This window comes from Grammomys surdaster, unplaced genomic scaffold (assembly GCF_004785775.1).
Source record: "Grammomys surdaster isolate TR1022 unplaced genomic scaffold, NIH_TR_1.0 124903, whole genome shotgun sequence".
NCBI classification, from domain to species: domain Eukaryota; kingdom Metazoa; phylum Chordata; class Mammalia; order Rodentia; family Muridae; genus Grammomys; species Grammomys surdaster.
The window spans coordinates 472,599-493,942 of NW_021619838.1; the positions used below are offsets into that span (position 1 = coordinate 472,599).

At 47.6% G+C, this 21,344-nt stretch overlaps 1 protein-coding gene across 2 annotated transcripts; it reads left to right on the plus strand.

The window, feature by feature from the left end:
• The first annotated feature begins 1,636 nt into the window (after nt 1–1,636).
• Nucleotides 1,637–21,322, plus strand: LOC114636770 (ATPase family AAA domain-containing protein 3). Of its 2 annotated transcripts, none has more exons than XM_028784869.1 (16): nt 1,637–1,933; nt 5,460–5,536; nt 6,458–6,559; nt 6,898–6,957; nt 7,803–7,872; nt 8,584–8,749; nt 9,005–9,074; nt 10,647–10,802; nt 11,332–11,388; nt 11,649–11,774; nt 11,992–12,116; nt 12,874–12,925; nt 13,343–13,413; nt 14,391–14,558; nt 15,752–15,860; nt 20,607–21,322. In XM_028784869.1, the coding sequence occupies exons 1-16, from the start codon at nt 1,732–1,734 to the stop codon at nt 20,769–20,771; spliced, it is 1,776 nt and encodes a 591-aa protein (XP_028640702.1). In that variant the 5' UTR covers nt 1,637–1,731; the 3' UTR covers nt 20,772–21,322. The 2 variants fall into 2 exon arrangements, 1 of the variants encoding a protein (XP_028640702.1); XR_003713671.1 differs by having other exon boundaries at nt 1,661–1,933; nt 14,391–14,505; nt 20,607–20,709.
• The last annotated feature ends 22 nt before the right edge of the window (nt 21,323–21,344 follow it).

A 21,344-nucleotide genomic window follows, 5' to 3' on the forward strand; every position in this document is an offset into this window, starting at 1 on the left:
ACCGCTGCTGATTTGTGTTTGCTATCCCAACTCTGCCTACCTGGGCTGTTGGTGTGTCTGTGAAGTGTTTGCGAGTGGATAGAGCTGCCACTGTTAACCTGTGAACTGAACTGTTGATTTCCAGACAATATAGACAGGAGTTGTTCCAATGAACCATTTATAAACAGGTCTACTTCCCCCATATCCTTTTTTTCTACTACCTCTGGTGGGTGGTGGGCTATAAGGGAGGTTACAGCATTTAAGAACCATCATTAAAAGTAAGATTTTTAAAAATTAAAGTTTTATAATAAGGGCTGGAGAGACGGCTCAACGGTTAAGAGCACTGACTGCTCTTTCAGAGGTCCTGAGTTCAATTCTCAGCAACCACATGGTGGTTCAAAGCCATCTGTAATGGGATCTGATGCTCTCTTCTGGTGTGCCTGAAGACAGTGACATACATAAAATAAACAACTCTAAAAAAAGTTTTATAATAATAATAATAAAACTTTAAACTTCTTTTTCAGTCATTTAAAATTGCTTTTTTTCCAGTGTTAAAAACCAGTCCATACAATTCTGTGAACTCAACCAGTTTTATGAAAGATGCCTGGACTCAAGACGCTGATTTTGGTGACTGTGAGTTCCCTAGTGACAGCTGCCTCTGCCAATGCTTCTTTCTTTTGCCTTGGTCAACCAGTCCCTAGGTTCAGAGCAGGTACCTGGCTCAGCAGGTTCCCAAGGAGTGCTCACTGGCTAACGACCACAAGCCTAAAACACCAGCCCTCCACTCTAAGTAGCTCCTCGGTGTAGTGTACCCTCTGTAGGTTCTGAGAGTCTGCTTGGTTTTCTGGCTTGTACGGCAAAGCACTGCGGCTTGTAATGGCCGCAGTGGGTTGCCAAAACACCAAAGAAGCGGCTCAAGATACCGCCTGAGCAACAGTAGCAGAAGCATGGTGCAGGACTGCTTGTCAACTGCGTCTAAGTCTCTAACCTAAGGATCTCCCTTATTCTTATTCACTCTTGGCTGTAAGAGCCACTGGCCTGGAGGCGCTTAAAGCAGCCACAGATATGCATGACTCCGGTTCCGAGAAAGCATGGGGTCACAGCAGGGGTGGGTGGTCGGTCTGGGGGCGTCAAGGGGCCGCTCCTGCTCTCAGCCTTCGGGCTGGCGGCCTCACCCCGGTTACTCCGCCCTTGGCTGCCACTACCTGAGGCATCTCGGAGTCTTGAAGAGATTAGATCCAGGAGTCCCACCATCTCCTTCAGGTGTTCCTTTCCTCTTCTGCTTTCTGGGTGGGACTCACAGCAGAAGAGTTCCGAACCTCCGTGGTGTGGGTCCAGTGTCTCTGATCTTTCGTGGTCTCTGTGGCTGAGGCATCTCCATAAACGCCAATAGCAACAGATATAGAACGACCCCAGAACCATAGCAATAGCACCATGGGTAAAAGGAGTTTTCTAGGATGAAGGCACACCCACCGCAAAAACTTTGTTCCTATTTGCCTGGTCCAGGAGCTCCCAGTTCCGCCTCTTAGAAAGCTGGGCAAATCGCGCCACCGTCGCCAAAGGTGTCCCTGTTTCAGGGTCCAATCCAGTGGCTGAGAGCCCTTTGGCCCTCCTAAGTTTCCGTCGTTGAGGAGGAAGGGGTGTGTGTCGCGCCTGCGCAGTTAATCTCGCCCGCAGCGCGTGGTGACTGCTAATAGCCCCGCGAGTCACGCTCGAGTACGGTCCACCGAGGGTGAGCGGAGCCTGCAGACCATGTCGTGGCTCTTCGGCATCAAGGGCCCCAAGGGCGAAGGCACAGGGCCTCCGCTGCCCTTGCCGCCCGCTCAGCCTGGGGCGGAGGGTGGCGGCGACCGTGGTGCGGGAGACCGGCCATCGCCCAAGGACAAATGGAGCAACTTCGACCCGACGGGCCTGGAGCGTGCGGCCAAAGCGGCGCGCGAGTTGGAGCACTCGCGTGAGTGCGCGGGCTGGGCTTGGCGGGCCGAGCCCTGGGAAATGGGAGGTTTCTCTCGGAGTCACTAGCTGCCTTTGCGACTTTGGTCCTCTTGACTTCTTAGTAGCACAGTGGTCGTCTGTAGCTGCACCTTTCAGGTGACCTGAACGGCCGCTATGGAACATTTGGTCATAGCCGCCCTTCATTTGGGGAGACCCAGATCCTGCCATCCTCTTGCACTTGCAGCTGTCCACACGTAGGACGTAGGAGAGACCTGGTGCCAATGTTGGCCTTAGCTACACTGTTGGGCTCTCTTTCCGCCTCCACGTGGTGTAGGCCAAAAGTCATAGCCAGATCAGGCGATCCAATGTTGTGGTAGTTGATCGTAATCTCTCCCACTTAATAAGGGGAGCGTTTTTCAAAGGGCATTTAGTTTTAGCAAGAACACAGTAGATTTTGTGTTTATTATTGGATGATAGCATTCCACTGTGGAACGTGAAGTGAGGGTGTCTGTAAACGCTGATCCTCTCTGAGACAGGTTTTATCATTGACTGGATCCCAAAGCCCAGGACTTTCCCAACAAATGCCCTTTTTGCTTTGATGTTGACAGTTTGTGCCAAAATGTAATATAAGGTGGATTTTTATTGTTGTTTTTATAAAGACTGTGCAGCTCTGGCTGAGACTCACGTAGACCAGGCTGTCAGAGAAGTCACAGCTCCACCTGTCACCACCTCCTGAAGCATGTGCCACTATGCCTAGCTGGTTGAAATCTTTTTAAGAGCCTGAAATAGGGAGTTGCAGAGATGGCTGAATGACTAAGAGCACTTGTTGCTATTGTAGTGGACCTTTGTTCAATTCTGAGCACCTATATGGCAGCTCAGAACCCTCTGTAACCCCAGTTGCAGGGGATCCAAGGACCTCTTCTGGCTTCTGAAGGTACCAGGCATATACATGCATATATGCAGGCAAAAACTCAAGTACATAAAAAATTTTAAAAGCCTGAAATGTAGCAGGTATTGAATAAATACTGATTGAAGGATGTTGTTGTTTTCAATCTTGTGTTTATGCATGGATTCTGTTTTTCAAAAGATCCTATAGGGAAGCCCTAATTTAGACAGATGTGATATGCAGAGCCTCTGAGAGAGGGTCTGGCATTTGGTGAGTCAATTCTCTGCTCTTGTGGGGCGAAAAAAAAAAAAAAAAGATGTGGGCTGGGACTGGTGGCTTATGCCTTTAATTCCAACGTTTGGGAAGCAGAGGCAGACAGATCTCTTAAGTTTGAAGCTGGACTGGTCTATACAGTGAGTTCCGGGCTAGTCAGGGTACACAGTGAGATCTTGTCAACTCTTGGCAGTGATCTCTGAGCCCCACAGACACAAATCTCCATATAGACATTCAAAGCCTTCAGATTTGGGAACAGGATTACCTGTCTCTTGAGGCCCAGCAGAGTTAATAATTTTATAAATAATCTTACGTTTGCTAGATAAACTCAGTGATTGGGTTGAAATGAGAAAAGGTGACTGGTTTTCAAGGCATTTCCAATGTTAGAAGACTTGACAGATGATCCAATGTCCTGTTACACTGTGATGTAAGGGAAAACTCTTGGTAACTCCTGGTTTGGGGAGATCACTCTCTAGACATACCTAGAATTTCAGAATTAAATCTTGGCTATTAGTCCCACTAACACAGGCTGTTATACAGACTATGGGGAACATCAGTTCCAACCCTTTGCTACATTCTGACTACTCTTGCGTGTAAATTGCTCTCCAGGTGCCTGCACTGGCAGTCCTGGAGCTCAGAACATTGCCCAGAATATTCCCTGTCTGGGTTCGGTGCCTTCGCCTCTACTCTGTTTTAATAGAGCTCTCTTCTGGGCCAGCAGCAACTTCTGTGGGTCCTGCATATCCCCATCTGTGCCCTTTTCTTGTAGGGCAGCCTCAAGTGAGCGCTAAACCTGTGCTGAAGTTTACCTGTTCTGACTCATTTCACAAGAAAATGGACTCAGAGAAGTTAGCTCAGCTACCCAGAGCCACATGAAGAATAAACAGGAGCTGGGGGTTGGCCCCAGCTTTGTTGGATTGTTGACACCTCCATTCCTGCCTACAATGCTGAGATGAGGCCCCAAAGAGTGCTTCTCTCCCCAACCCTTTCCTTTCAGAGACAGACAGTGTGTCAAAGGCCATTGTCATGGTCTGCTCAACACGTGGCTTCGAAGCTTACTGTCTGAATTGGTGTAGGGCGGTGCCTTGCTGCTGTCTGTCTCCTCAGGTGTGAGTTCTTTTGTCTTCTGTCCTGATCACTGGAGACCAGAGAGTTTAGGAGGAGATTGGCTTGGGAGGTCCTTCCCAAGCTCTGACACTGTTGCCCACTGGAAGAGTTCATGCCAAACTGCATGTTTTGTCTAAATTTATCCCAAATGTCAAGACACTGGCCATGATCATCTAAAGCTGTGAAGTGTTCAAACCATGCTGCCTTAGACCTCCTGTCTTAGGCCATTTTCCCTCCCGATACTCATATCACTAACAGTTGTAAAGCTCTGACTAACGACATGATTGTTACATTTGAAGAAATTGCAGCTGGCCTTGAAGACTTCAAAAATAAGAGAAGTCATGGGGATAGAAAGTAAGGGTTAAAAAAGCAAGACAGGGACATTGTTGTATTAAGTATGGGCTTCCTTGGTGATCTTCACTCCCATGTTTTTCTGTGGTAGAAAGTTTTTACAATAAGGTATTAGTAATGGAAAACTACCATGGAAATTTGGAGACCTGACTTAGGCCTCTTTGGAATGTACTAGAAGTCAAGTTTTTCCCACTAAGTATTGATAAACATCAGTGCCCCCTGACACACAAAAAATGTAGAAGATATTTATAATCTAGGAGCATTATCTGATACTGGATCCTTACTCATCCATTTTTGCCTGCATGTGTTTTGCATCATTAATGGTTACAGATATAAACACCAGCTAGAACTCTGCTTCCCTAATTGAAAAATGCCTGACATGTTATTGTTCCACAACCTGATACTGGATGAGTATGTGGTGGTCTTTCTGATGGAGCTCTTGGCAATGTGATGATCCCCTGGGGATGGGACCGTGAACATTTAAAGCTCTTAATGCTCCCCCCCCCCCTCCAAAGTTTCATGGCTACTGGGCTATTCTCAGACTCACTATGCAGATGAGGATGGCTTTGGGCTCCTGATCCTTTGGCTTCCAACTTCTGAACACTAGAATCACAGGCATCCATATGACTCTTGATTGTTTGATGCTAGGATCTGGCCTAGGGCTTTTTGCATGTGGGACAAGTTCTGTAACAACTAAGTTGCATACCCAAACTCACCAGGCTCTCTGTTGGAGGTGGGACAGCAGCTTTGAAAGGAATGGTTATTGTGAATCTAGGTAGGGGTGAGGCTGGCTGAGAAGGCACAAGCCTGAGTGTTATGGTTTCTCAGAAAGCCCCTTGCATGAGTGAGAGGTTCCATTTTTAGCCACACAGATATGTCCATTGGCAGCATACTAATACCCTCTCTCCTACTCTCCTCTCCTCTACAGGCCATGCCAAGGAGGCACTGAGTCTTGCACAGATGCAGGAGCAGACACTGCAGTTGGAACAACAGTCTAAGCTCAAGGTGAACTGTGGGCTAGTGCCATGAGGGTGTGAGAGGACCAGTACTATGGATGGACAGACTATGGATGTGTCCTCCATTCTGTGAAGGAATTGAGGGATGTAAGAGCTGGAAGCTGGGCATATATGGCTATGACCCTATAGTAGAGAGGTGTCTGAGAGGGAAGTTGTAGGTGAGGTAAGTCTGGATTTAAAGGCAAGGGATCTTTCTTGAAATTTGGGGTTTTTGTTTTAAGACAGAATTTTTCCTTTCTTCCTTCCTTCCTTTCTCTTTGTTTCTTTCCTTCTTTCTTTCTTTAGATAGAGTTTCTCTGTATACCCCTGGCTATCCTGGTTTTACTCGGTAGACCAAGCTAGCCTTGAACTCAGAGATCTGTCTGTTCTACCTTCAGAGTGCTGGGAATATACCCCATCCTCCATGATACCCCTGGCTAAGAGTTTTTCTGTATATCCCAAGCTGGCCTCCTGACTCTTGGCAGTCCTTCTGTCTCAGCCTCTTAAGTGCCAGGATTACAGGTATGCATCACCGTTCCTGATTTTTTTAATTTTATTTCTCAGTGCTCAGAAGAACCCTTGAAGCTTGATTGGTCATACATGCTTTAATCCTGGCACTTGGGAGACAGGCAGGTGGATCTCTTGAGTTCCAGGACAGCCTGGTTACAGAGGAAGTTCCAGGTCAGCCAGGGCTGCACAGAAACCCTATGTTGAAAAACAAACAACAAAATCAAAAGGAACACTTTTTGATGCCAGGATTTTCAGTGAGCACAGAATAGGCTCCATCTTTAGTCCCTGTCTGTTGTACAACATAGTTGTAGCCTGAGCTCAGGGTAGGAGGTGAATAACATCCAGCCATTTCGTAATCTACAGCACGATGGGATGGCTGTCAAGGGTATGAGTCTTACACAGGTTCTCCTGCATTCTGTAGGAGTATGAAGCTGCTGTAGAGCAACTAAAGAGTGAACAGATCCGTGTGCAAGCCGAGGAAAGAAGGAAAACCCTGAGCGAAGAGACACGGCAGCACCAGGCTGTAAGTGCACAGGTGCCATGAGTGGGGGCTGGACTATTGGATGCCTCTCCGAATCTTTTAGTCACTGACTCACTGAGGGTTTACTAAGTGGTTGTTGTTGTACTGAGACCTGGACCACTAATGTAAAAATAAACAAAACACAATAACCCCGAATCCTAACCCCGAATCCATGAACTCCTTGGTACAGGGCCATTCTGTATTGGCATATTTGTAGGAGGTGGCAGCTCATCTGTAGCTCGCCTCAACAGCCACTCCAGGGTAGGTCCAGATCCTGTTCTCTGATTCTTCTAGTGGCTTTTCCAGCCAGAGTGAGTCTTTACTTCTGTCTTCTTCTCTAGAGGGCCCAGTACCAGGATAAGCTAGCTCGACAACGCTATGAGGACCAGCTGAAACAACAGGTAAGCAAGGCATACCTCTGAGGGACATGCAGTGTCCTTGGAGTAACATAGGAAACTATGCAGCTGAATCTTAGACAAGAATACAAGTGTTGCTGGTCCTGGGTAGATTTTCTCAGACATAGGCTCTGGTATGTTCATACTCTTGGCCTGTGTACACAGTGAATGTGCCCAGACACGCACCTAAAGGCAGAGGTGTGCTGTACATGTATACGTGTATAGACATACCTGAGCACACATATAAGCCCATGCACATGGGCTTGTGATGCTCCCACAATAGAAGTGGTTTGGGGTTTTTTGTTTGTTTTTTGTTTTGTTTTGTTTTGTTTTAACCTTTGAGGGTTCTTGCTAGATGGGTACCTAACTAGCAAGGTCAGTGAATGGTGGAGGAGGACAGGGAACCTGGACTGTCCAAAACCTAGATAGGCCTGCTTTGATCCATGCTGGCTCCCTGCTATAAGAGCTCAGCAGCCTCAGGCTTATGCTCCTGTTTTGTCTGCTGGGGCGTTATATCTGTTAATTGCAGTAGGCAGAGATCAGAATTCTGTTTGAACCGTAGAGCAGAGCTGCAGGCTCTGGAGGTTTTGGAACCATATTGGTGAGCTGCTTTAAAGGCTACTTCTGCCCCAGCAGGTAGAGCAGCTCTGAAGCCAATTCCTTAATGTGTGCATGTCCTGAGTCTACATCAGACGTGTCTGCATTGGAATGCACCAGCTAGAGCCCCATGAAATTTGAGATTCCTCAGGTGGGCAGAAGTATTCCTGGCCCAGAGCAGCTGCAACCTGTTGGCTTGTTTTTTGTTGTCTTTCTGATTTTCAAAAGCTTTTAACTTTAATGTGACTTCTCAGCAACTTCTGAATGAAGAGAATTTAAGGAAGCAAGAGGAATCTGTGCAGAAGCAGGAGGCCATACGGCGAGGTAGGGGTCACCAAGGATGGGTGGTTTTTTGGGCATCTTAGTCCTTAAGAAATGCCCCCTCAGAGACTCACTGAGATCACAGCTAAGGACTGCATTTATAGCATGTGCTTTGACACCAGACACAGCAGATGGCTCGGTTTCACAGAGCTGACTCTTGACTCCTGAGTAGAAAGGTCCGGAACTAGTTGATTGGGATAGGAAAATTGCCCGTGCTTAGCTTCTGTGGTAGAACTTCATTCATCATCAGGCCACCCTGCCACTTTACACATATGTGTCCCAGCAGGGAGAACATTTCCTGTCTCTAGGAGTCTGTCAGGAAAGGTTTGAGGCAATTTGTTGGTGTCACTGTGCAATGACAGTTGGCTCATTGCTTGGCATTTGGTTCTTACTGCTGACAAATAGGTTCACATTATCACATCTTGTGACCTTTCTGGTATTCTGATAGTTAGATGTCAGTATAAGTAAGTTTCTGTCCTTTTCATCCACATTTTTGTTTGTTTTTAAAATATGTCATCTGAGAGGTGGTCCATGCCATGTCACGGGTCCTCCATCTGCTAGAAGGGCTTGCTATGAAGGATGGATTATTCAGTGTGACACTGTGCTGTCCCTGGTCCATGCAGTATTTAGATTTGTGTGTGCATGTCAGCAGTGTGGGCAGAGGCGGGCATAATATGGGCTGAAGAACACTGTCTTTGTCTTTTTGTGGGACAGCCACTGTGGAGCGTGAGATGGAACTGCGGCATAAGAACGAGATGTTGCGGGTGGAGGCTGAGGCCCGAGCACGGGCCAAGGCTGATCGAGAAAATGCAGACATCATCCGGGAGCAGATTCGACTCAAGGCTGCAGAGCACCGCCAGACCATCTTGGAGTCTATCAGGTAAGGATGCAGTCAGAACTTAGTGCCTGCTGTCCATCTGCCTTGTGGTTCCCAGCTCAAGCTAGTGAGTCACTGAAGGTCATGAAAGACCTCTATCCTTCTTTATCCTACAGCTCTGGGTCTGCTCTTTAACACCCCCACCTTGGTAGACTCATCTTTTGAGACTGACCTGAAAGACTTAAAGGGCTTCATTAGTTTCTTTTTGACCTTGTCCAGTATCGCTTCAAGAAAGTCATGTGACTTTTCCCCATGCAGGACAGCTGGCACCTTGTTTGGTGAAGGATTCCGTGCCTTTGTGACAGACTGGGACAAAGTGACAGCCACGGTGTGTACTACCCTATATCCCTAGGGGTAAGACTAGTGGGCAACTCTAGGGCACAATCTCCAGTGACTTCCCTGTTACCTGCTGGCTGTGGGGATACCTGGTGTCTTGCAGATACACTCAGCAATGTTATGCCAGCTCAGATTAGGGACCTGAGCTGTAACAACTGTCTGTAAGAACTGTAGTGAGACATGATAGAGTATTTGGGTTTAGGGGCATTTCAGACTTTTCAGTCTTCTCTTAATTCATTTTACATTGCTCTAACAAGGTACCCAGAGCTGACTAACTTATAAAACAAGCAGTTTATCTGGTTTTGGAAAGTCTGAATAGTGCACCTAATAATGACTTCTAGGCCCCACTTGCGAGGTTTTGCAAACTGCTGCATTGCATGAGACCAAGTACTCATCATATAAATCTTAGAGGGACAAGTCACCTCTAGTCATGGCAGTAGCAGCCTACCTTGAGGCTTCAAACTTCGAATCCAGGCAACAGCTAGGAAATGGCTAGAGCTCACTTTCCAGTGTCTTTGGGAGAAGGTAGTGTTAACTACTTTTAAAAATAATATATTTTATGTGCATTGGTGTGAGGGTCTCAGATTACTTAGAACTGGAATTACAAACAGTTGTGAGCTGCTGTGCAGGGAACTGAACCCAGGTCCTTGGAGAGAAGAGACATGCTCTTAATCACTGAGACATCTCTCCAGCCTTGGGATAACTTTTGTTTTGTTTTGTTTTTTTGTTTTTTGAGACAGGCTCTCTCAATTATGTAGCTCTGGTTTATAGCTGTTCTGGAACTTGCTATGTAGATCAGGCTGTCCTCAAACTCACAGAGATCCATCTGTTTTTACCTTCTACGTGCTGGGATTAAAGGTGTTTGCCATCGTGCCTGGCCATCTGGCATTTTTGGTAGTGTATGCCCTGCCAACTCCACAACTCCATGAGGCAGGAGATGGTCTGCAATGTAGGAGATGGGCTCTGAGAATCTAAAGTTTCTTCAGGGTGTCACTGAGGGCTTCATGCTAGCTAGGTGCAGAGGTTGATCCACTGAAGGGGAGTGCTGAAGGCACATTGTTTTTTATTATTTAGGGTGCTGAGGACAGAACCTGAGGTCTTAGGAATGCTAGGCAACTTACCAGTAAACCACAGACTGGCCTGGAAAATGCCCCCTCCTTATGGAACTGCCTGACATGCTAATACGTTGACTTTTAAAGGAATTTATGGTTTGTGGTTAGCCTTGTTTTCTAAGAATGCAGTTTAACTTTTTCAATGGTAAGAGAGCAGTGGAAGCCAAGACCCTTAGAGAGTATCTAGCCCTGTACAGCCAGCCACTTTCCATCTTGCTGCCTCTGCTTTTGAAGATTCATGTTACAAGGCACAAAGAGTAGTGTGGTGCAGAGTGCCAGTGATAAAGATTTTGTTGTCACCTGAAGTGTGCAAATGCACTGCCAACTGTGATATGGGGTCAGGCATCCAGCCAGAGTCCAGTATAGGCAACCATGGGTCCTTAGCTGTTCCTGGAGGATAGGATGAACTTCGGGGCAGAGGTGCAGCATAAACTGCTCTTTTTCTGTCCCAGGTGGCTGGATTGACACTATTAGCTGTTGGAGTCTATTCTGCCAAGAATGCTACTTCTGTTGCTGGTCGGTATATTGAGGCCCGATTGGGAAAGCCATCCCTGGTGAGAGAGACCTCCCGTATCTCAGTGCTGGAGGCACTGAGGCATCCCATCCAGGTATGGCCACAGTGAGGATTCAGGGTTCCACATCCTTCCCAGGGATCTTCCCATATCACAAACAAGCGATGTGCATTTTTCTGTCCTCTCCCTTTAACCAAACAATGGTTGATTTCCCTGTCATGCTGGCATGGGTGTTTTCTCACAACTGTGTCATACCAGTGAGGCCTGTTAGCGTAATCTCATTACATGACTGCCCATGGGATGCTTTAGCTCTTCCTGACCTGAGCTCAGAGTCTGTCCTGCCATAGAAACTGTCAGTGTGGTGTGGCATCTAGCTGCTTCCTTTAGGCTCAGCTGCTCTCTGCTCTCTCTGACAGGCTTGTTCTCTGGCTTCAGCTGGGTCTCTTCAGATATTCAGCACAGGTGGTTGGAAAGATAAAGATCTATAGTGAAGAGCTGATCAATCACCCAAGCCCCACAACAGACACTTTTCAGCTTTGACACTGGGGTACTAGTCTTGCACTGTGTGGGGCAGTACTTCACGGTACCTCTGTGTCTTGCCAACTGTGGTGGTATCCCCTACCAGGTCAGCAGACGACTAGTCAGCAGACCCCAAGATGCGTTGGAGGGCGTCATCCTCAGTGTAAGTGATTTGGGAAGCCTTGTGGTCCCCAGGAAATGGACAGCAGAGTTGAGCTATTGTGTTTATGTGGCTCTTGTGCTGTGGCTTTGGGATCCTGAAATACATGTTACTGTCAACCAAACCTATATTCAGATACCCCATAGGCCAGTCTGGTGTCCACAAGGAGTGGGCTGCATTAGAATACCTGTGGTCCTTCCACTCCCTAAGGCTGTCTGTAGGCTGGGAGACCAGGTTCTCCAAACCTCATCTTGCTCTGGCAGCCTAGCCTGGAGGCACGGGTCCGAGATATTGCCATCGCAACAAGAAATACTAAGAAGAACAAAAGCCTATATAGGAACGTTCTGATGTATGGGCCACCGGGCACTGGCAAGACACTATTTGCTAAGGTAAAAATTCATGGCTGTGAAGGTGGGACTGGGTTCTTCTTGGGATCTGACCCATGGGCAGCTTTTGTCACTGGTTCTCAGAGCACTTCAGTCATTCAGGGGCTACCAGCTCTTGTGGTGGGGGATTGTCTATGCTAGGCAGGGTTGGCTGGTGGAGCTGTAGGGTTGGGATTCTGGAGGGAACATCTGCTCTGTTTCCCCACCCCTCTCTGCCCAGAAACTTGCACTGCATTCAGGCATGGACTACGCCATCATGACAGGCGGGGACGTGGCCCCCATGGGGCGGGAGGGTGTGACTGCCATGCACAAGGTCTTCGACTGGGCAAGCACCAGCCGACGAGGGTGAGCATATGACCCCATGTACATAGGTTTCTATTCCTAAGGACCCACCAGGTACCAAGAGCTAAGGCCCTGATGCCTCCCTCCTTTCCTGTCCTTGAAGTTGTGTGGGAGTCCATGGGTAGTTTCTTCTGAAGACAGCTAGGGATGGATGCTTATACAGAAGGGTCCCTTAGAGAAAATGTCATGCTGAGGGTGGACAGAAAGCTTCCAGTACAAGGGTGTTGCCAAGCAGATATAATTACTGCCAGGGGTGAAGAGCTAGCTCAAATGGGGAAGGGAATGGCTCTAGGCCTCATTGACTGTGTTGAACCCTCTGAGAATTGGCTGACACTGTCACACCAGACCATGCAGTACGCATGGCCACAGATCCCTGGCACTGCTACTATGCCTTAGTATGTCCTTTCCTTTGGACTTTGCCATTTCACCCTAGATAACCAGTTCTTTCTGATGCTGAACATGGGCATCTCAGCTCTTACTCTGACCTAGTCTGCTGGCCTTGAGTGAGATCTGCGGGTAGAACAACCATATGCCATTAGAGCTGCAGTTGGGCTCTTAGTGTCAGGGTCCAGGAGGCTGTGAGCTCTGTTTTTACTGGGTCAGCATGTGAAGAATCCCTGATAGGGCATGACCTGTGCTCTTGCTGTGGAGCAGCTTCTCTCGGGGATATGCACTGTACTTCCTGTTGCTTCTGGGACCTTCCTGAGGTTGGCTTGTGGCATTCAAGCATCCTCTTGCCTGACCATTCTCTGGTTCACAGCCTCCTGCTCTTTGTGGATGAAGCAGATGCCTTCCTCAGGAAGCGAGCGACTGTGAGTGTTCTGGAACCCTGTCTATCTTTGGGAGTTGGTCAGAGCTGGGTGCTCTAAGCCAATCTAGCAGAGGACCAGCTTAGAAGTTACTATGCCCTAGAGCACAGAAAGGCTAGGCCTTCATGCTGTACAAGCTGAGGCTGCTGTGCAGTTGCTTTTCCTTCTAAGTTTGGGAAGTTTGTGATTGAACCAGGGTCTTGGAGATGCATAACATAACAAGCACCCCTTACTAACCACACTGGCTCTCTACAGTGATTCTGTATCAGCAGGAATCCAAGGTTTGGCTATCAGATCAGGCTTATGTTCCTAACCCCTGCCTTTCCCTCCCAGCAGTGTCTCCTGTGGGCACTTTAACTTGGCCGTGTACAGAACTGCTCCTCAGGCTGGAGAGTGATGCTGAATATTTTCTTTCTGTAGGAAAAGATAAGTGAAGACCTCAGGGCTACTCTGAATGCTTTCCTTCACAGGACAGGACAACACAGTAGTAAGTAAGTGCAATCTTGCCCCTAGCTCCTTGTGCGGAGTACTTCTGGGCATTGTTAGTTCTTTGTCCTCACAAGGGAGCTAAGGCATAACTGACATTCAATAATGAATTCATGAATACAGTACATAGTATGTGGGTGGTCAACTGTCTGGGCTGTCTTCATGTTCCTACCTGGGAAGGGCTCTTAAAGGCCCATTTCAGAAAAGCAATATGAGACATAAGAAAGTCTGCTGGATTTGTCCCTGTCAACATGGTCACTCAGTTTGAACAACACCTCATGCCTTCTGACATCCAGCTGTCCATATGCAGCTGAATGAAGACACTCCTGTTACTAATATGTCTGAAGACTGCTTTCAGGGCATTAGCACCTAGGCTTGAGCCCAGAATGCGTTTACTCTTCCTGGGAGCTGATCCAAGTGTCATGTGTAGAAAGAATGGAGCCTTGGTCTTTATCTGTGATACTGGGACTAGGGTAGCATCTAGGCCTTGAAAGAGACCCCAGTAAGAGCTATCTCCCAGGATTTTATCCAAAAGCCACTGGCAGGGTCGGTGCCTTTGGTCAGACAAGTTTCTTTCATCCAGGTCCCCTAATTCTATTCTTAGCTTGCTCATCACTAAGGTAGGACCCAGCCTTCTAGTAAATATGTGGCCATTTTATCCACACAAACATCCTCTTACTTGCTGTGGTCATGTACAAATGGCCTGGTGGGCCGGGGTTTCCTGAGTTAAAAAGCTGTCAGAGGTGACAAGTACATCTCAGTAATTGAATACTTGCCTAACATTCTTGAATCTCTGGATTCAAACCCCATCTCTCAAAAACAAAACAAACAAAAAAAGTGGAAGGGAAGGGAGCAAGGAAGAAAGGGAGAGCTTCCAAGTTACATCCATCTATCAGGTTTACCTGAGGAGGCATAAGAGACCCTCATGCCCCTGAGTGACTCATGATTGGACAATCCCTCAGCATGCACTTTGTGGCTGCAGGTTCATGCTGGTCCTGGCCAGTAACCAGCCTGAGCAGTTTGATTGGGCCATCAATGACCGCATTGACGAGATGGTCTGCTTTGCCCTGCCACAGCGGGAGGAGCGAGAGCGCCTGGTGAGAATGTATTTTGACAAGTATGTCCTTAAGCCGGCCACAGAAGGAAAGCAGTAAGTGTCCAGCCCCGTGGGGTTCCCCTTACTGACCTGGAACCTGTCTGAGCGCTTCATTTCCCTGGGGCTTAGGCCATCTGTGTGGGGTCACATTCTGTACATGTGCCCTGGCAAAGATGGTTCTGTCATGGGGACCCTCAGCCCTTCCTCGCACTGCTCTTTATGGGAGGACAGCTGCAAGCCTGCCCCAACAGCCCGTTCTCACATTTTAAATCACTGAACCCTGGTTATCAGGAGAATGTGGTACCTCCATGTGGCATCCACCACATTTGCTCTGTGCCTATTGTACCAGGTTTGGAGGCTGCAGTTACCACCCTAAGCTATTGACTGTGTGTGACATGGCTTTCTCCTGTTTAGTTGCATACCTGCCCTGACACTCCTTGAGGCTGCTCTGCAGCCCTGTGGAGACAGGGAGAAGCCACGCTCTAATGAGGAAGCCCTCACTGCTGTGTCTAGTATACTTCCCATACCTCCCATCAGCAGAGGCTGCTCTGCTTTCAGCCGTCTCCTGGGGCCCAGGCTCCATGGCATTCAGACTCCACGTCCTGACCTGAATCCCTCCTGCTGCCTGTTGCCTTTTACTGTTCTGAAGAAAACATGGCTTGACCCTGCAATTTTCTATGGACCCATCCTCCACCGCTGCTGGTCAAGTCCTCTGCCTCCTGCTAGCCTCATATCCCCAGCCTCAGCTTAGGCATGCAGCCTCTATTCATGTTTCATGTATTTCTGTGGCGTTTGGTCAGATGTTTTATTGCTGGAAATTTGGATTACAGGTCCTTTTACTTAACTGGTCTATTTCTTACCTAGAAGTCTACCTGCTCTGTTAGAATTTCACCATTGGCTGAGCATTTAACTATGCCTGCTCTTTGGGTGCTGAATATGTATGTAGTTGAAGGCTGGGCCTAGTAAGTAGGAGTGAAGTCAGATTGGGAGAGTATAGCTCCATCTGCCAACCCTGCTTGCTTCCAACCTGGCATCTCCTGCAGGTCAGGAAGGAAGGCTGAGGATATCTGGCAGAGTTCACCTCATTCAACTATGGCTGTATAAAAAAGCCCACTCACTAATGGTGTCCAGTTCAAGTGGAAGCATTTGATAGAGTGTGATCTTGGGCAGCCTTGCTCTCCAATCTCCCCAGCCCCCTTTATGTAGAGCCATGGCAGCCCAGACCCACTTGGGAACTTTTCCTCCAGACGTTTGAAGGTGGCCCAGTTTGACTACGGAAAGAAATGCTCAGAGGTTGCCCAGCTGACGGAGGGAATGTCAGGCCGGGAGATTGCTCAGCTTGCTGTGGCATGGCAGGTGAGTTAAGATCCTGGAACTCAATCCACTCTGAAATACTGTCCTACTCTCCCAAAGGAAGTTTTATGTTGAAGGTTGTTCCAAGCATGGCTAGGCATGTGCCCTTGGTTCCACTAAGATCACATCAAGGACTAATGAGTCACTCATGGGAGGATGAGGTGATATTGTCACTAGCTCAGCATGTTCTGGCCCAAATCTGGAGCACTGTCATGGTCTTAGGGGGATGTCAGGGTCTAGGGAACATGTGCAAGAGTCTCTGGAGAAGTCTAGAGGGCTGCTTCTTTGGGCTATCTGTTAGACAGTTTCAGAGAAATTCAGGTAATGATGTGTGCTTCATGCATGGGTGTTCTTGGGTATCTGACTTAGGACACATTCATGTTAAAGGAGGCAGGAACGTTCCTTCTGAGACTATACAAGGGTGTTGTTGGCTCAAGGCATGGGCCACAGTGGCCTATTGTCATTGCCTAAAATCATGTTTTTTTCTTTGAAGCTGCCTAGCAACAGATCTGTGGTCTTGTGGCAGGAAACTCCTACAGCAGGGCCAGGGCAGTTTAGGAGTTTCAGCCTTTGGTGTTGTCAAGAAAAGCCTTGTTGATGGGATAGAGGGTGCTATGGCCATCTCAGACTTTGCACCAACTTCACCATGTCCCTGTAGCTAACTTTCTGTAACCAAATAACAGCAAGCCACTTAAACTTGGCAGTGCTTTTCTAGGTATGCATGGGACAGTCCTATTTAGGTTTGGATTTTGTATCCACTAGGTACACTAGGGACATATAAACTAGCTTAGCTGCTACAGTATATACCTCAGATGCAGCACCCTGTTGTGGTCAAGGTCTCTGCTCTATCCTTGCTCAGGGTCTGTTCCCACAACTGATGGTGGAGAACAGGGAGATCGTCATAGTACAGGTGGCTTGCTTAAAAATCAAGAAGTTGTCCTTCCATATTTCTGGAGGCTGAAGTACAAAGGTTAGTGCCAACGTGGTCAGACCTTGAAGAAGGCTCTTTCTTGGCTAATAGGGGTCAAGGTTTTGCTGGGTCTTCATATGATAAGACAGCATCTGTGAGCTCTTTTGTCTTGTGCATGAATTCTAAGGAACCATGGACTCTTTCTGTGCCCTCATTTCAATGAAATTACTTCCTCTGAAGGGTGATCTCTAAGTATATGCCTATGAGGATGTCAGACCTTTGGCATGTTAAATATTATGGGGCAGTACACTGAGCTCATCCCAGCAGGTTACCTGGCTCACAAAGCTCTCACCAAGATAGCTCACCTTTCTCACATTAGTGTATTGTCAGAGAGAGCAACAGATTAAGTAAGGCTTTACAAGGGAGAGCTGGGCATGCTCCCTGACGGTCCTGGCAGTTGGTCAGAGTGACTAAGGCAGGTTCATCTAGGCTGTTCTCTGGAGAGGAACAGGAGATATAAGAGGACGGCCCAAGGTGCTGCCTAGATCCTGTCAGCCATGGAATAACACAGACCTGGATGCTGTTGTTTTTACCCCCATAGGACTCCTGAGTACTTGCACATCACACAGACCCTTCATTGCTCTGCAGCCTCCATTTTCCATTCATCTTAGGATAACACAAGTTCCTGCCTTTGCAACTACCCCTTCTAGGGATTCACTGTGTGTGTGTGTGTGTGTGTGTTCATGTGTGTTCTCGTGCACACACACACACACACACACAGACCTTAAGCATAGAATACTATCTTAACCACCTTGTTTTTGTTTTTTGAGACAATGTCCCTCTGGGTAGTTCTGACTATCCTAGATCAGGCTGGCCTTAAAGGAGTGCATCACCATACCTGTATTGTTTTGTTTTATGTGGGCTGTTTTTGTTTGTATATATGTCTACATACCGTGTGAGAGTCTGGTGCCTGCAGAAGAAATGATGTCAGAGCCCCTGGAATTGGAGCTACAGATGAGGTTGTGGGCCACCATGTGGGTGCAGGGACTTGACCCTGGGTCCTTCGGAAGAGCATCCAGTGCTCTTCACACTGTCTCTTTCAGCCTTGAAGTTACAGAGTTTTAGTTTGTAGGGGCTCTTCTCCTTACATAATGTTGCTATTAACCTCTTACCAGATATGTGGTTTACAAATATTGTCTTTCATTGGATAGACTGCCTTTTTATTCTATTGGTAATATTCTTTTATGGTTGTTGTCGTGGAACTTGCTGTGTAGACCAGGCCAGCTACAAATTCATGGAGAACCATCTGTCTCTGTCTTGTGTACACAACTTTTACATTTTGATGGAGCCTGATTTATCTATTTTTTCTTTTTGTTGTCTATCATGTCATGTTTAAGAAACCATTACCAAGCAGGATATGATGGCACATACCTGTGATCCCAGTACTTTGGAAGATGAGCCAAGAGGATTGCAAGTTCAAGATCAGCCTGGGCAACACAATGAAATCCTACCTTAACATTTTAAAATTTAAGTGAGGCTGGAGATGTAGTGGTGATAGGAGTGTCTGCCTATATACATTCCTGGGCCTAATCCCCTGTATCACAAAAAGTGAGAAATACTGAAGTGGTTCGATGGGGGTGGGGGTGGGGAGGTGCTTTTGTTTGTTGAGACATGGTCTCACTCTGTAGCCCAGGCTGGCCTTGAATTCTCTTAAAATTCTCCTGCCTCAGTTTCCCAAGTATTGAGATTACAGATGTGTTCCAAAAGGCTGGGCTTAGGCTTTGTTGTTGCGTATTTAAGACAGCCCTCACCTTCTGGGCTGGCCTGCAACTCTCAGTACTTATGCATCAGGTTCTGATTGAGGACTTTACAACCCTGCTCATCAGGACTGCTGGTCTATAAGTTTCAATGCTGTCTTCACCTGGCTTTGATGTCAGGGGGGTGGTGACAGTGTGGGGGATACTAAACAATGTTTCTCTTCCTTCCTTTCCCCTTCATTGTTGAGGGTTTAAGGAAGATCAAGACTATTTCTTGAAATATTTTTAAGTTTTTTTAAATTGTATGCATATGTATAATATACTGTATGTATTTTATGTGTATGCATGAGTGCCTGCATGTTTATGTGCACTATATGCATGCCTGGTGTCTTTGAAGGCTAGATGAGGACATGAGGCTGGGCGTGGTGGCACACACCTTTAGGTCCAGCAGGGGCAGAAGCAGGCAGATGTGTATGAGTCTACAGTCAGCCTAGTCTACATAGCAAGTTTCAAGCCAGCCAGTTATATAGAGAAACTCTGTCTTAACACAAGACACAGAAGAGTACATTGACTCCCCTGGAGTTACAGGTGGTTGTGAGCCACCCAGTGTTGGTGATGGGGACTGAACCTGGGTCTTTGCAAGAGCAGTAAGTGCTGTTAACTACTGAGCTCCTGTTTACTCATTTTTGACCTGGGGTCTTACTATGTTGCTTAGCCTGGCTTTCAACTTCACAGTCAACCAGTCCTGCCTCAGCTTTGAGAGAAGCTGATACTTCAGGCAAACCACTACACCCAGTTAAACTTAAAACATTTGAATAGTTTTAGATTTACAAAACAGTTGCAAGATAGAGCAGAGAAGCTCGTCTCTGGCAGGTTGTGAGTGTTGCTGGTGCATGGCATTGTTTACCTCCACCTGGGCTGGCTTGTAACCCAGGGTCCAGCCCAGGATACCCACAGCATGAGCCCTGATGTCTGTCTGACCTGAGTTCCTAGGCTAGCTGGTGGGTGAGCGCTCCTCTACTAGGCCTTTGGCAAGGTGTAGCTACTTAGAGAAAGCTGCTACACAGTCCATCCAGCTGGGGCTCCAGTATACCTTGCTTTTGGCCTTGGGTGAGCTCAAGCTGGGAGAGAGTATCCATGACTTCCAACCACCTCTCAGAGTTGGTAGTCTGGCTTTAGGGTCAAGACTTCCTCCACAGTGAATCATAGTAGGATAGTGGACCTCATCTGTTCCTGGTTATCCTGCTTATCCAGATGACACAAAATACCATTATGATTATCTCCTCCCAGGTGACAGTGTCTTAGCAGAATTGTTATATATGACTCTGCGATTCAGTTTCTCTACAGTGTGTCCTAGTACCCTAGGTAGGAAATTTCTCTGCCTGGAGTATCCCCTTCATTGCATTCAGATTTCTCCATACCTTGTGCTGATGTCTTTCGGGACATGCTCTGCTTCAAGCAGAAAACCAGCAGGAATGTGGTCTCAACCACCTGTGAGCCCTGGTCCCTTTATAGTATCTGAAGGGTACAACTTGACTAGTTCAAACTCCTGCTGGCTGATCCTGGAGTGCCATCCTCAGGGAGGATAAAGAAGTGACAGGGGCCATTGTCATCCAGTGGAAATAGACATGAAAAGGAGCAGCCTATCCAGAGAGGACCACTACTTGGCTCTGATTGGAGAAACCTCACACTAACACCATATACCCTGAGGATAGGGGCCTGGCAGCAGCACCCACTGTTCAGGAGCCCTGTAAAGTATATGGCTGCATTATCTGGCCTTCATAATTGCTATGTGACCTGGTGTATGCCTGAGCTGGGAAATGGAGCCAGAATAACATAGGGGCTTATGAGGGTTCTGCATTTGTGTCCTGCTCAGAGGGAGTTACCTTTATGTACAGAGGGAAACAACTCTGTTCAGGCTTTCTATTTTAGAAAGTTATTGAGAAATTTAACAGCAGTAGCACTAGTAAGCTCAGTTGTGCCCACTGTGCTAGTGCCTAAAGTGGTCTCTGGGCCTAGATTGAGGGCTTGGCCTCCCTGTGTAAGCAACTAGCCTCTCTTCTGCACCCTCTTTTCTACCAGGCCATGGCATATTCATCTGAGGATGGAGTCCTCACGGAGGCGATGATGGATGCCCGTGTGCAGGATGCTGTTCAGCAGCACCAGCAGAAGATGCAGTGGCTTAAAGTAGAGAGGCCTGGTTCCGAGGCTAGCAAGTCACCACATCCTTCACTCCTCAGCTGTTGAGCTGGTCCTGGACACCTTGTACACATGACTGGGGACAGGCAGTCTCTATGACCACACTTATTACTCCCTCTTTACCTGTCTTCTTTGACCTCTGTAAGAGGTCAACATTGCCCCAAATGCCTCTGCCTAGTTGTGGGATGCTGGAGGTGTCAGCTTCTCTGCCTCCCACACCTCCTAGTCTCTGACTCTCGGAGTGCTGGCAGAGGGAGGCATACTGCCTTCCTGTACCTCAGTACACTGGTGAAACATGTCTACAAGCCCAGAGCAGAGAATACACAGAGTGCCGAACCACAAGCCAGTGGCTATGCCAGCAGGACTGGGGCCTACAGGGACCAGGCTAAAGGCACAGAAGGCCCTCTGCTTCCTGGACATTATTCCTACCATATACACATCTGTGCCAAGAATTGGCCCAGTCCTTACTTGGCAGAGTGGATCTGGTGCTAGACAGCCCTTGGCTGGTGGCATCTAAGAGTCAGAGCTACCGCCTTCCCCTTGGCTGGATCAGGGCCTTTTAAATCCAGAATCTAATAAAACTGTGACTGATTTGCTGATTTTGCTTGTTGGCTGAGGTGG

What these genes read in the sequence shown, in the direction of transcription:
- LOC114636770 (XM_028784869.1), top strand. Translation starts at nt 1,732, where the DNA reads ATGTCGTGGCTCTTCGGCATCAAGGGCCCCAAGGGCGAAGGCACAGGG. An exon ending in GCGCGAGTTGGAGCACTCGC is followed by an intron (nt 1,934 to 5,459) that starts GTGAGTGCGCGG and finishes TCTCCTCTACAG; the next exon opens with GCCATGCCAAGGAGGCACTG. An exon ending in GCAAGCACCAGCCGACGAGG is followed by an intron (nt 12,117 to 12,873) that starts GTGAGCATATGA and finishes TCTGGTTCACAG; the next exon opens with CCTCCTGCTCTTTGTGGATG.